This window comes from Pleurodeles waltl, chromosome 2_2 (genome assembly GCF_031143425.1).
Source record: "Pleurodeles waltl isolate 20211129_DDA chromosome 2_2, aPleWal1.hap1.20221129, whole genome shotgun sequence".
NCBI lineage: Eukaryota > Metazoa > Chordata > Amphibia > Caudata > Salamandridae > Pleurodeles > Pleurodeles waltl.
Window position 1 is genome coordinate 582,840,543 of NC_090439.1, and position 14,384 is coordinate 582,854,926.

Sequence of the window (14,384 nt, forward strand, 5' to 3'; positions counted from 1 at the left end):
CTGTGGCCCTGAGCAGATGCCGCGACCACAAGAGAGGAGGTCTTGGGCCCCACCGCAGCCCCAGGCGGTGGGACTTAGAGGAACGAGGTGGGACAGTGCTAGCCCTGTCTGGCCCACGTGGAGGTCGCTGGGTGGAAGTCACTGGGTCGAGGGAGGTCGTGGCGGGATGGGACTGTCGCGACCGGCCCCTGGGCGGAAGACACACCAGCAGCCGCCAAAAGGAGACCGGGCAGGGGGAGCGGACCACCAGTGGAGTGCACTGTAGCCGAGGCACAGAAGAAGTAGAGGCGCCTTGAGAACAACGGCCGAAGTCAGCGGCTGCAAAGAGTGAAGGAGGCCACGACCACCCCACCTGGGTGGGAGGGACCTGAGTGAGGACCAGGGTTGTGGGTGAAGAGGCACCCAGACGGATGGCGGTCCATCCACCAGCGACAGTCTGGCGGATCGGGCCCACGTGGTGGTAGTTGGGCTGCGGCACGGCATGGGGGAGAAGCCACACTTGGGCCCTGAAGAGTGGACGACACACAGGTGGGCATCAGAGGGCCCCACAGACCCCGTGAGATTGAAGGTGAGGAGAGATCCGGTGAACGGTGGGAGTGCGGGCCAGTGGGGAAGGTCCGAAGGCGGCACGGAGTAGGAGGATTGGCAGGAGAGGAGGCTGGGCCCCTGCACAACCCCTGGAGCAACAGTGCTAGCTGGGACCGGGCTCGGGAGGTGGGGACGCGGCCCACCAGGCAACAGAGGACTGAGAGGGGGGGCGAGATGGCAGCAGCAGGGCACCCTGAGGGACAACAGGATAACTGTGGCCTAAACAGAACTAGTGGAGAGGAAGGGAGACCAGTCAGATTCGCTCAAACGCACAGTCCCAGACAACTATAAAGCATACATCCCGCCACAAGGAGGGGTCCAGTGGTAGGGGCCTACATTGTAAAGGATTGAACGAGACTGACCACGTACCGGATCTGGTCAGACCAATGGTGCCTCCCGGAAAAAGGAAGATTAACTCATCAGTAAAAAACAAGGACCTCACCTGGGAACAAGTTAGCACCTCACCAATCCTGCCCGCCAGCATTGGAAACCGACACTGCTGGTGGGGGAACTCAAAGTGGCGGGGGATAGAAGAGAAGGGGTGAAGCAAGAGGCAAGGAGAAACAAGGACAACAGGGTACTGTCACGGTCTCCGTCCCACACGGTGATCTCAGGCGGCACCAAAGGTTGACATGGCAAATGCTCGAGCAGCACAGAAAGACTCCTCTATTAAAGACATTTTCGCAAAACCGGCAGGACCGCACTGAAAAGAAGGGCCAGCCCATTCCAGATGCCACTTTGGAAATAGACGCGCCGGTTACAAGACCGTTTCTCGAGAACCTCTTTACTACTTTGAGAGATGACATAGCATCCCTGAAAAAGGAACTAGCAGCAGATGTCAAAGACATTAGACGCAATATGGGTGAACTGGAACAAAGAGTCAACTCCCTAGAGTGGGGAAGCAACAATCAAGATGAGGAGCTAGAGGAGCACAGGCGCGAGATCCTCTCACTAAGAGACAAAAGAGCAGACCTCAACTACCAACTGGCAGACCTAGAGAACCGATCGAGGCAGTGGAACATACGCATCAAAGGTGTTCCACTCCAGGCAGATGCTGGGAGACTGAAGGACTATGTCCTCCCCTTGTTCTGCTATGTGGTGCCGGACTTAGAGGAGAAAGACATTATCTTAGACCACTCTCATACAGTGGGTCGACCAGAGTGTTCTGTGGGGCAACCACAAGATATTCTTACATGCCTGCATTACTATTGGCAGAAAGAGGTGATCATGGCAGCAGTGAGAGATAAGACTTTCATATAATACGTGGGCAACAAAGTGTGGCTTTATCAAGATCTCTCTCAGGCCACCCTTCAAAGACGAATAATGCTCTGGCCCCTTAGTGGACTTCTACGGGGAAAAGGGATCAAATATAAATGGGGGCATCCGCATCACCTTGGTGTGGAACAACAAGACACATAGCCTGCGCACAATGGAAGAGGCTCAATAGCTGCTGGCCGGGGAGACTCTGGATCAGGGCAGGCTTCCCACGCCCGTGGGGGATCCTGGCAGCTGTCTGCGCTGGGGGGGTCCACCCGCCAGGGTCAGGAGAAGAAGATTAGGAAACCATCAGCCCAAGAGAGGGGTCATGAATGGGCCACACTACTTCAAAAGCTATAGCAGAGAGACAGCGCCTAGGATTCGGACAATGACTGAAGGACGCGCCTCCGGAGAGTAATCCCGGTGGAATGCTTAGTCGCTAGGGGTGAGAGCAGATGAGAGGCTCACAGGTTTTCACCTTAGTGGCAGTTGATGACCGCTGGTGGTGGAGCTCACCCCTATTGGTGTGGGTAGATGAAGGATCACGCCACTGACACGGACCCCAACGTTACGTTACAGATGCAGGTTCACAGGTGGGGAACCTATCAGTTAATTTGTTGTTTGAATGTTCACATGTTTTCCTCACAAGTAGCCCGAACAGGTGAAAAATGCCTTACATACGCTTGTAACACCTCTTGAAGGGACACATGAGGGACCTCCATTTCCCCAATAACGATGAATCAGTTCAGTTTACGTACCTATTTTTAAGGTCCTAACCCTGAATGTCTGGGGGTTGAATTCCCTGGTTAAACGTCTGCTGCTCCTTCTCTTTCTCAGAGATGTGCAATGTGACATATGCCTTGTCCAAGAGATGCATTTCCTTAGAGCGGATTGGAAGCATATGCGCTCAAAATGGTTTGACTGGCAATATTTCACCTCCATCCCTAAGAAAACAGTTGGATTAGCAATCCTTCTGGCCACGCATTTCCCAGGCCAGGTAATCCAGACCCAATTTGAAAGCACAGGCAGAGCGCTCTCTCTGCGCATTGCCACTCATGGTTACACGTTCACGCTAGCAAACATATACGCACCAAACTCCCAGCAGGAGCCATTCTTAGAGGAGGCTGTAGGGCAAATACTGATCACACCAGATAGGGATATTATGATTGGAGGAGACTTTACTTTGGTCATATATGCCACATTGGACAGGTCCACATAGAGGGTAGGACAAGCGGGCGCACACTCCTCAACATTCAGTGGCTGGCAAAGGCAGGCCTCATATCCATTTGATGGCAACGTCACCGACTAGATAAGAGCTATACCTTCTTTTCCACTGTCCATGAGTCCTACACCCGGATTAATTACTTCCTCCTCTCCCAACACTTGTGCAAATAAACCACAGCGGCAGACATTTGGGTGGCAGCCCTGTCTGATCACTCGTCCATTTCAGTTGTCTGCCACCTACAAGGGTCACCAGTACAACAGCATTCCTGGCATTTAAATCTTACACGTTTGCACCAGGACAAGACGATTTCAGAAATAACCGTAGCTATCACACAGTTCCTACAGACTAGCGATAATCCAGAAGTCCCGGTGGTCCTGCTGTGGGACACAATGAAGTCAGTAATCTGCAGCGCCTTCATTGCAAGGCAGCCCGGTTGAGCAGGGATAGGAGAGATAAGAGGGCCCAACTGGAGACTGATGTCAGGGACTTAGAGGAGGAACACAAACGCACAGGTGCCTGCAGAGTCAGGAGGCAGCTAACGGCCGCACGCAAACAGCTCAAAGCCCTAGACATAGGCAAAGTGGAATATGCTCTTCTGCACCTAAAACAGAAATTCTATGTGGGAAGCGGCAAAGTGGGTCATTTATTTGCCCACCAACCCCATGTTCAAACCTTCTGGCAGCAAGTAGTGGAGGTTGCAGACTCTCAGGGCAATCAGGTAAATCAATATAACCACATAGTACAAGCGTTTGAACATTTCTACACCACACTGAATGCGGCCGAACACCTAGACCCCAGCCAAGCAGACTCCTATTTGGACCAACTGCCATTGAACAGTCTTGAAGCTCCGGTGTCAGTAGCTCTAGAGGAAGATATTGAAGTTGAGGAAGTACTGCAGGCCATACAAAAGCTCGCTTTAGACAAAGCACCAGGCCCGGATGGTTATACGGCAGCCTTCTACAAGAACTTTTCCCCAACCCTGGTGCCTCTCTTAGCTAGACTCTACAACTCATTTAGTTTACCCGGCAGCCTAACAGAATCCATTCTTCAGGCCACTATTATTGTCATTCCTAAACCAGGCAAGGACGCGACATGGTGCTCATCATACTGTCCCATCTCGCTATTAATTAAATGTAGGTGCAAAGATCTATATGGGAATTCTGGCGGTGTGGCTGGGGCCCCATATGCAACACCTAATTGACCCAGAGCAAGCAGGTTTTATTCCAGAATGGAATTGCAGTGATAACACTAAACACCTGTGTCACTTGGTTGACACGGCTCACCGCTCCCATATCCCCATGGCACTTCTCTCTGTTGACGCAGAGAAAGCGTTCGATGGAGTGGGCTGGCCATACCTACATCTGGTTCTCACTAAAATGGGACTGGGAGAGAGATTTAGCCAATGGGTATGGGCCAGTTATAAATATCCAAATGCGGCAGTCAGGGTGAATGGCATACTATCGCCCACCTTCGCTATCAACAAGGGAACCTGTCACCAATACCCACTGTCACTGCTACTGTTCGCTCTCTACATGGAGCCTTTTGCAGCCAGGGTGCGACTCAACTGGGACATTAGGGGTCTGAGAACGGGCAAGAGAGAGCACAAACTAGAGCTTTATGCTGATGATGTGATGCTTGTGCCCATCAGTGGGGCCAAGTCCTCCCTGGCCCAGACTGGGGGAATTGGAGAGATTTGAGAAGGCCACAGGTTTTTTCAAATCAAATATGTGAAATCTAGCATTGTTAACATAACGATTGCCAAAGTTGACCAGAAATACCTGGAACGACGTTTCCCATTCACGTGGGTGCCTCAGGGAGTTACTTACTTAGGTCCCTAGATCCTTCCAAAGCTGGGGCGGACGATAGATAGCAACTATGTGAAGCTCTTGCAGGGAGCCAGGGCAGACCTAATCCCTTGGAAGAAACATCTACTATCATGGCTTGGCAGATTAGCGGCAGTTAAGATGTCACTCCTTCCGAAGCTGTTGTACGTCATGTAAACCCTGCCGCTGCAGCTTCCCCCCTCAGTCCTTGCTAAATTACAATAGCTTATAGATGGTTTCATTTGGGGAGGCAAAAAGGAATGGATCACAGAGAAATACGTGTATCCGGCTCCAGGGGAGGGAGGGTTGGGCATCCCATGCGTAAAGAAATACTACCAGGTGGCTCAACTGCAATATATGGTGGAGTGGGCCAGTACCCTCACAAAGAAGCACTGGTGCTTCATCGATCAAGCAGTGGCCGGCGTCCACATATGGAAGGTACCTTGGCTGCCTCAGCCCCATAGGCCACTGGGAGTCTATATTTCCCTTTCATACGAGCCTCAGATGCAGTCCAGACATGCTTCAACCTATCTTCTCGCCTATCACTCCTGACGCCCTTTATAGGTAACCCAGAGTTTCCCCCTGCAGCACCATCCATCTCGTTTGACACTTGGCAAAATGTTGGTTGCAAGAGGCTGGGAGATGTCTTTGATGCGGAGGGCCTCATGGACTTTTCGCAATTACAAACATGTTACGACCTGCCCTCCACTGCTCGATTGCAAATCTTGGCCCTGAGGCATTGGCTCCTACAGCCAAACATCTGCCCTCATGCGAGCCGCCCCCTGTCCAGTTTCAAAAAGTGGGGGATTACTCACTCAGAGAACAATTGCATCCTCTCAGATATTTACAAATTCCTCAACACCCCTCCTGAATTTAACAAATCACTGGTGCAGAAACGCTGGGAACAGGAGTACGAACGCACCTTCACAAACAAGGAATTGAGGTACATCTGGAGCAGAGCACACAAATCAGCAACTATAGAGATGGGTAAAGAGACATTGATTAAAACAGTTCACTCTGGTATTACACACCAGCTAGAGTGGCTAAATGGAAGAAGAATACGGATGGGCTATGTTGGAGACGTTGTGGACAGCCTGGCACCCTGGTGCACATGCTGTGGCACTGCCCCCAACTACGGTCTTACTGGGACGCAGTGTTGGCTGGCATTGACAAAATTTGGAACACCAACCTGCCGAGATTCCCTACTACATTCTTCTGGGCCTACCCAACCCACTCACACACACCCTCTCTTTGCCAAAGGGGAGAGTGATCACATTGGCACTGGGCGCAGCTAAACAAGTCATACTTGCATGCTTGGGGACGGACCAAACTCCAACACACTTTAAATGGATCCACAAACTATGGGATCTTCTGGGTATGGAACAGTTAACGGCTTGTGTGATGCACACATTGCCACAGTTTGAGAAAGCTCGGGGAAGCTGCGTGTGTTTCCGGTCTGCCAAATTTAGAGAACTCACCTGCCCTACTCATTTACGCATATTAGGCCTCAAACAATCCCCATACACTACCTCAGGAGTGGGAAGGGGGTCTTGCTTCTGTTGTCCTCTCTCATGTTCCAGGCTACAAGCTAAAGCAGAGCTTTGTGAGGTTGTTTGATATAATTTTCTACCCTTAGTCTATTACATGTTTTACCCACCAGCCGTTGGATGTAGGTGGTTGTATGAACTGTTGTTTGAAATAGGAATAAACAGATTTGAATCATAAAAATACAGCCACACAGGCAAGCGTGCTTCGGAAAAGTCAGCGATGCATCAATTCCTTACTCGAAACTAAGACTGTGTGTCGTTTCTTCTCCAGTCAGACAGCCAATGCTTCGTTTTTCTGTCCTGCAAAAGAGTGATGCATTGATTTCCAGCCTGGGCACCTCGGATCCGCACAGGTTCACGTTGATTTTGACACCCAACAATGATGCGTGCGAAATCCTGGCACATGGCGATGGAAAACCGCTCTGCATGGGGTTTGCGTCAATTTTAGCAGCCGAAAACAGGTGTTGGGTCATTTCTCCAGCCGTGATGCAGGTGGTGTGTCAATTTCCCATCCGCAAGGCAGGCGGCGTATCATTTTTACAGCCGCAGGTGGTGCATCGAAATTTTCCCTGCATGGCTTCCTGTGCGTGGATTTCATTATTTGTTCTACCAGCTTCACATTTCAAGGGCCCAGGGACTGGATAGGGCACCACTTGGCAGGTCAGGAGTCTCAGCAGAGAGTCCAGATGCTGGCAGAGGAAGTCTTTGGTGGCCCTGAGGCTTCAAAACAGGAGGCAAGCTCAGTCCAAGCCCTTGGAGACACTTCAAAAGCAGGAATATACCACAAAGTCTTTGTCCATTTTCAGACAGAAGCAGCTACTGTAGGCCAACCCAGCAAAGCACAGTCACAGGCAAAGGGGCAAAACTCCTCCTCCAGCTCTTTAGTCACAAACAGCCCAACTGTCAGTCTGACCCAAAAAGGGAATACAGGGAGTGCAGAATTATTAGGCAAATGAGTATTTTGACCACATCATCCTCTTTATGCATGTTGTCTTACTCCAAGCTGTATAGGCTCGAAAGCCTACTACCAATTAAGCATATTAGGTGATGTGCATCTCTGTAATGAGAAGGGGTGTGGTCTAATGACATCAACACCCTATATCAGGTGTGCATAATTATTAGGCAACTTCCTTTCCTTTGGCAAAATGGGTCAAAAGAAGGACTTGACAGGCTCCGAAAAGTCAAAAATAGTGAGATATCTTGCAGAGGGATGCAGCACTCTTAAAATTGCAAAGCTTCTGAAGCGTGATCATCGAACAATCAAGCGTTTCATTCAAAATAGTCAACAGGGTCGCAAGAAGCGTGTGGAAAAACCAAGGCGCAAAATAACTGCCCATGAACTGAGAAAAGTCAAGCGTGCAGCTGCCACAATGCCACTTGCCACCAGTTTGGCCATATTTCAGAGCTGCAACATCACTGGAGTGCCCAAAAGCACAAGGTGCGCAATACTCAGAGACATGGCCAAGGTAAGAAAGACTGAAAGACGACCACCACTGAACAAGACACACAAGCTGAAACGTCAAGACTGGGCCAAGAAATATCTCAAGACTGATTTTTCTAAGGTTTTATGGACTGATGAAATGAGAGTGAGTCTTGATGGGCCAGATGGATGCGCCCGTGGCTGGATTGGTAAAGGGCAGAGAGCTCCAGTCCGACTCAGATGCCAGCAAGGTGGAGGTGGAGTACTGGTTTGGGCTGGTATCATCAAAGATGAGCTTGTGGGGCCTTTTCGGGTTGAGGATGGAGTCAAGCTCAACTCCCAGTCCTACTGCCAGTTCCTGGAAGACACCTTCTTCAAGCAGTGGTACAGGAAGAAGTCTGCATCCTTCAAGAAAAACATGATTTTCATGCAGGACAGTGCTCCATCACACGCGTCCAAGTACTCCACAGCGTGGCTGCAAGAAAGGGTATAAAAGAAGGAAATCTAATGACATGGCCTCCTTGTTCACCTGATCTGAACCCCATTGAGAACCTGTGGTCCATCATCAAATGTGAGATTTACAAGGAGGGAAAACAGTACACCTCTCTGAACAGTGTCTGGGAGGCTGTGGTTGCTGCTGCACGCAATGTTGATGGTGAACAGATCAAAACACTGACAGAATCCATGGATGGCAGGCTTTTGAGTGTCCTTGCAAAGAAAGGTGGCTATATTGGTCACTGATTTGTTTTTGTTTTGTTTTTGAATGTCAGAAATGTATATTTGTGAATGTTGAGATGTTATATTGGTTTCACTGGTAATAATAAATAATTGAAATGGGTATATATATTTTTTTTGTTAAGTTGCCTAATAATTATGCACAGTAATAGTCACCTGCACACACAGATATCCCCCTAACATAGCTAAAACTAAAAACAAACTAAAAACTACTTCCAAAAATATTCAGCTTTGATATTAATGAGTTTTTTGGGTTCATTGAGAACATGGTTGTTGTTCAATAATAAAATTAATCCTCAAAAATACAACTTGCCTAATAATTCTGCACTCCCTGTACACAAGCAGGCAGAGTCACAGAATAATTTAAGCAAGAAAATGTCCACTTTCTATAATTGGCATTTTCAAACTGACAATTTAAAAACCAGCTTTACCAAAAGATGTATTTTTAAATTGTGAGTTCAGAGACCCCAAACTTCTTATCTCTATTTGCTCCCAAAGGGAAACTGCACTTAAAAGTTATTTAACGGCAGCCCCTGTGTTAAACTATGAGAGAGATAGGCCTTGCAGCAATGAAAATCAAATTTGGCAGTATTTCACTGTTAGGACATGTAAAACACACCAGTACATGTCTCTCCTTTACAATACACTGTACCCTGCCCATGGGGGTACCTAGGGCCTACCTTAGGGGTACCTTACATGTATAAAAAGGGAAGGTTTGGGCCTGGCAAGTGGGTACACTTGCCAGGTCGAATTGGCAGTTTAAAACTGTGCACACAGACCCTGCAGTGGTAGGTCTAAACCACGTTTACAGGGCTACTCATGTGGGTGGCACAACTAGAGCTGCAGGCCCACTAGTAACATTTGATTTACAAGCCCTGGGCACCTCTAGTGCACTTTACTAGGGACTTACTAGTAAATCAAATATGCCAATTATGGAAAAGCCAATTACACATGTAATTTACACAGGGAGCACTTGCACTGGTCTGCAGCGGTAAAGTGCCCAGAGTACCAAAAACAGCAAAAACCGAGTCCAGCACACAGTCAAAACATGGGAAGCAGAGGGAAAAAAGACAGGGGAGACTACGCCAAGGATGCCAGGTCTAACACATGGTAAATCGATGGACGAGGTCATGACCTCCGTAACAAGAGAACGCAGGAGGCTACATTAGGAACAAGAGGACTCAGGAGACTACATCAGGCATGCTGTGCGGGTGCAGACTTATGACATCCCTAGCTTGCTTCAGCTCAAAACATCCAGTGACATGCAGTGTGGTGTGGCTTCATGAAGAACTCACTGATTGGCAGTTAGCAGGTAGTTTGTCACAGACAGGTCAGTGAGTCAGGGATGTGGAATTCCTTTAGTCCAATGCCCAGGACATATTGTTTGGGGTCAAAGGCAACAAGTTCTCCTGTTTATTTTGTCCTTGGGACAAGAAGGCCCAAACCCCTGCAACACAAACCCTTTGGCTGCCAGTTTACAGAGAAGAGAACTGTCTGCAGTTGAGGTAATATGTGTGTCCATATGTTAATGTTGTTCTAACTTGTATTTATGTCTCATTAATGAAAAGGTTTTATTATTAGGGTGAGCGCTGTAAATAAATGTTTTAAGGTCACAGAGCACTACTAACAGTGGTTCCAGTAAAGGAAACAAAAAGTGTACACACATTTGAAAAATTTACCAATATGAGGCAAAGTATAATGCTCTCAGAATGCTCTCTAATTAGATGCAAATGTTTTCAGAAGCTTGTAAGCAAGATGGATGATTCTTTGCTTTCAAAATAAAATGTTCAGAAAAAGTAGGAAAAAAAGTTTTGCTACTATGAAATTTTAAGTGCTATTTCTTTGAAGCATCATTTAGTAAAATGTGTTGATGCATGCTAGTATTTCCAAAAAATATTCCTCATCGAAAATTAGTGTAACCCTTTTCAAGAAGATTATGGGAAGCATGAAAATAAACAAGCACTGGCAAAGCCAACTGATCTGACTTTTGGTGTGAGTCTTTTGGTTTCATCAATGCGTATCTTATTTTGACATGGCTTTTGTAACATTTTATTGTTGTGGGCGCTGCCACGTCCTTACCATTGTAACGAACACTGGCAAAAAGAAAAACAATGTTTTTGGGTCTCAAAATGCACACATTGCCACCAGTGGCATAAGAAAGGCCGCCGCAGCCATTGCATTTCCGGGGGACCCCTCCAAGCGGCCCCCTCAGCAGAGCACCTGCCCAAAGTGAGTCTGAAAGGGGAGCCCCTCCATGTTCTTTGCAGGGGGCCCCCTCCAGTTTTGTTATGCCACTGATTGCCACAGTAGTTCCTGGCACTGAACAAAACTACTTTGTGTGCCAATATGCTCCTTGTGGAAGAGCAGAATGTGATCACTCACAGTAAAGCCAGCCAATAGATAGAGAGAAATATAACTTGAATAAAAACAAAATGTCTTGGTTAACACCAGACCTAATTAGGGACCCAATTCTCAAAGAAAGTCAAAAAGTGTCCCATGTTATAAGTTATAGAATTAGTGGATTTCATGAATTCACAGAAACTTACAGAAGTAGACCAGGAAATCGTACTCCTTAAAAATATTTGTGAACTGTATTTTAGCACGAGCAAATATATATGTGTAGATTTGCTCATGGGAAAACCTATTGAGTGTTTACAAGTTTACTTTCCCTTCAACCACTTTTTTCCCAACCCTAGAAGAACTTCTACTTCTGCAATTGTCAGGAATACATTTTCAACCTTTCTCAGTATGGGGAAAGATTAGAGAAGAGCTGGTGAAAACCATTAAAATAGGCAAGTTAGTAGATTTGCAGACTCAAAGGCATTCCAGCCCTGGAACTATGACTTACTGCTTCCTTTGCCCCATTATGTAGATCTGCAGAAAGGTGGCATAAAAAGGAAATCACTATAGTAGAGATTGAAATTGCAAGTATCCAAGCCCTAATATAGTATTGGTCCTGGCATAATCAGAGAGGCTATTATCAGGGTGCTTACATAATGAGATTGCTGCCATAATTTGTCACTGCACTACATGACACCAAAGGGAAAAGCTGATTTTTTTACATGACAAGTAGATGTAAGAAGCAACATGTCCCATGGACAAGTAGATATTATATTAAATTCCACACCCCTGGTGAGTGCAACACTGTTGGGAGGTACTAGAACATGCCAGCACTGGATGAGTCCTCAAGGGACTAGAACATGATCTCAAGCCAGACGGACATCCCAAAGAGCAGTAACAAAGTGTTGCTTCAAAAATACTTGTTCATTGTTTAATATCACTGTGCCACAATTATTTACACTATAATGATCTTAGAAAGGGGAATTATGCCAGCTATATTCCATTTCAGGTTTTTTGCAGCAGTTTCAAAACCTTTTGAGGGTTTCTCAATTCTCAAAAAGGCTAATTTTTTATATTTATCACTTTAGATGGGCTTCATTGCTTAGTTTTACTTATGAGAATGTGTCACTTTGTGTCACTCATTCATCAGTAGAATGTCAGTCACACATACACTCAAACCATGCAAATGTCATGTGTAATTTAGAAATTTGCCATCTATGTCCCCACGCCTGCTGGTCATGATCTAGGTCTTCAACTACACTCTGTCTACATCCCCTGGCCTCATAGCCTTGCAGGGTGCTATACTTCAATGTTCACGTGCAACAAGAATTATATTTCTACCCTGCTGTGCACAGCCAAAGGCCACAGACATCCAGGACTTTGGTGCAAGACGAGGCATTTAGCCACTCCCTATTACCTGCACCCCTTTCTTCAGAGCCCACAGTGCATGATCTCCAATAGGCTTGCGATGTAGGTCAAGTCCTTCAGCTACACCCTGTACCAAGTGCCCCTGCGTCAAGGGCCCACTGTCCACAGCCTACGCCAATGCACAATGGGATCTGCAAGGAATGTATAGCACTGTACTTACTTGCCATGCTCTTGGCAGGTAGTGGGGAAGAGACCTTCATCTGACACCATGCATATGATACCCCACCCTTAATGGGTATGCTGGCCACATATGCAAGGCCTGCTGTCTCACAAGCCCAGTAGCCACTAGGCACAAGATGTGGTCTTTAGCCATGCAGTACACCCAGTCCCACCGCTATCACTGCCTGCTGGCCATGATCTTTGGTACTTGTCACATGCCCTGGCACTAGGTCACACCCTGTAGTCAGTCTCCTGCTGCAGTCCTAACTGTGCAACTGTCTTTGCACCCTTCTTTAGTAATAATTCCCGGGGGTAATTTCAAATTAAAATTAATGTTTTAACAACCTTATGTGAAACTGTTAATTTTTGTAAGATTTCCAGCTGATTCCTCAAACAAGGAAAACGTTATAAGCAAACTACAAAACATGTCTTTTTTCTACGCCTGCATGCAATAGTATGTATCAATACTGTCTGGTACAGGGGCTAATTCATGGCACTGGGCGCATTACATAATGAGCCAGAGTTCGTATTAGAGCCACATGGTAAATACCTTCATGCAACCTGACTCTCACCGTACTCCAAAGAAAAGAGTTGAATATTGTCCATTGACTGTTTACAAAAGCCCCAGCTAAATACAGGCTTTATTTCCTGCATTTCTATGGGCAGTATTGCGATCGCTGTTTCAAATTACCTTTTTGAACAGCAGGACCGAGATGCTGAAGCCTCCATAGAGACATGGTATCAATCTTCATATACAGCACCTTCTTTCGCTGTCTCTCTTGCATTAAAGCCTCTTCGGCTTCCTGGCGGTCAGCTTCTAGGCGCCAAATTAATCCGATGACCTCCGATACCACAGCTTCTGTCTCATGCTTGAGGAACTCGGTTCTGCTGGAGTCTTAACACATTGCCAACATATTGAACAAGAATATAAACAGGTAAATGAGAAATAGTAAATTAAATAACCCATTCATCGATTAGTTTTAACATATGATAGTGAAAACGTAAATCAAGATACAACTTGCAGTAATACAGTAAAAGCAACACATATTTTGATTAAATACTTAATATCACAACCTTCTCACCTCTTTAGTACCTATTAACGATGAATTGATCTACAAGTCGATCGTTTTGTTCTGCTGAAGTAAGGTGCTGAAACATTGTGAGCAGGATGATTATATGTCCTACAATATGGCAGTCCAAGGAATATTCGTGCCACCCTTTTCAGGTCTTCTAGAGCTCGTGTCCTCAACACCCCAAAATAAACAAAAATAGTGGGTTGGCTTAGACCCCCCGCCCCCCACCCATAGTTTAGTTTGGATCAGCTCCCTTCAGCCGCTGCTTGAACATGGTGCCATTTACACTTTCGTTCAGAGTCGAGGAGGATTTCATTGATGTTGCACCATAATGATTTTGCACAGTTTTATGATCTGCACCAAACTTATTTTGCTCTTAATTGGGATACCACATTGCTGCATACCTTTGTCAGGATTCCAAATACAGAAGAGCGGCAAACAAATGAGTTAAATTCTGGACTTGCCATAAATCATGGAATCACCAGAATGAGACAGGGGAGAGATTGGAAGCTCTGAAAGGATGTGTAATAGCATCTGGGAGCCACTCAATCCCTAAAACCCGCGACGGTAAGAGCTTCCTAGCTCAGAACTCTACTTCCAGGACACTCTTGTTAGAATACATATTTAAATGCACTGACCTCATGGCTCCTTGCCTGGCAACGATTCATGATTGTATTGGCTCTCCACGCCTGCACAGCTCATCCACCCAAACTTGAGTTCCATCAACTTTTCTGTTTTCTCCCTTCCTAGTCCCCCTTTAATGTGCGACACTGCAGTTGTACCTTTTGG

The 14,384-nt window shown here is 46.7% G+C and overlaps 1 protein-coding gene across 1 annotated transcript in view; it reads right to left on the reverse strand.

Annotated features, from left to right (window-relative positions):
* Positions 1-14,384, reverse strand: part of CCDC178 (coiled-coil domain containing 178) — a 1,079,202-nt gene that overhangs the window by 849,460 nt on the left and 215,358 nt on the right. The window contains exon 7 of the mRNA XM_069220096.1: positions 13,214-13,417. Coding sequence (XP_069076197.1) covers positions 13,214-13,417 — 204 coding nt within the window. The remainder of the gene's footprint in view (positions 1-13,213; positions 13,418-14,384) is intronic.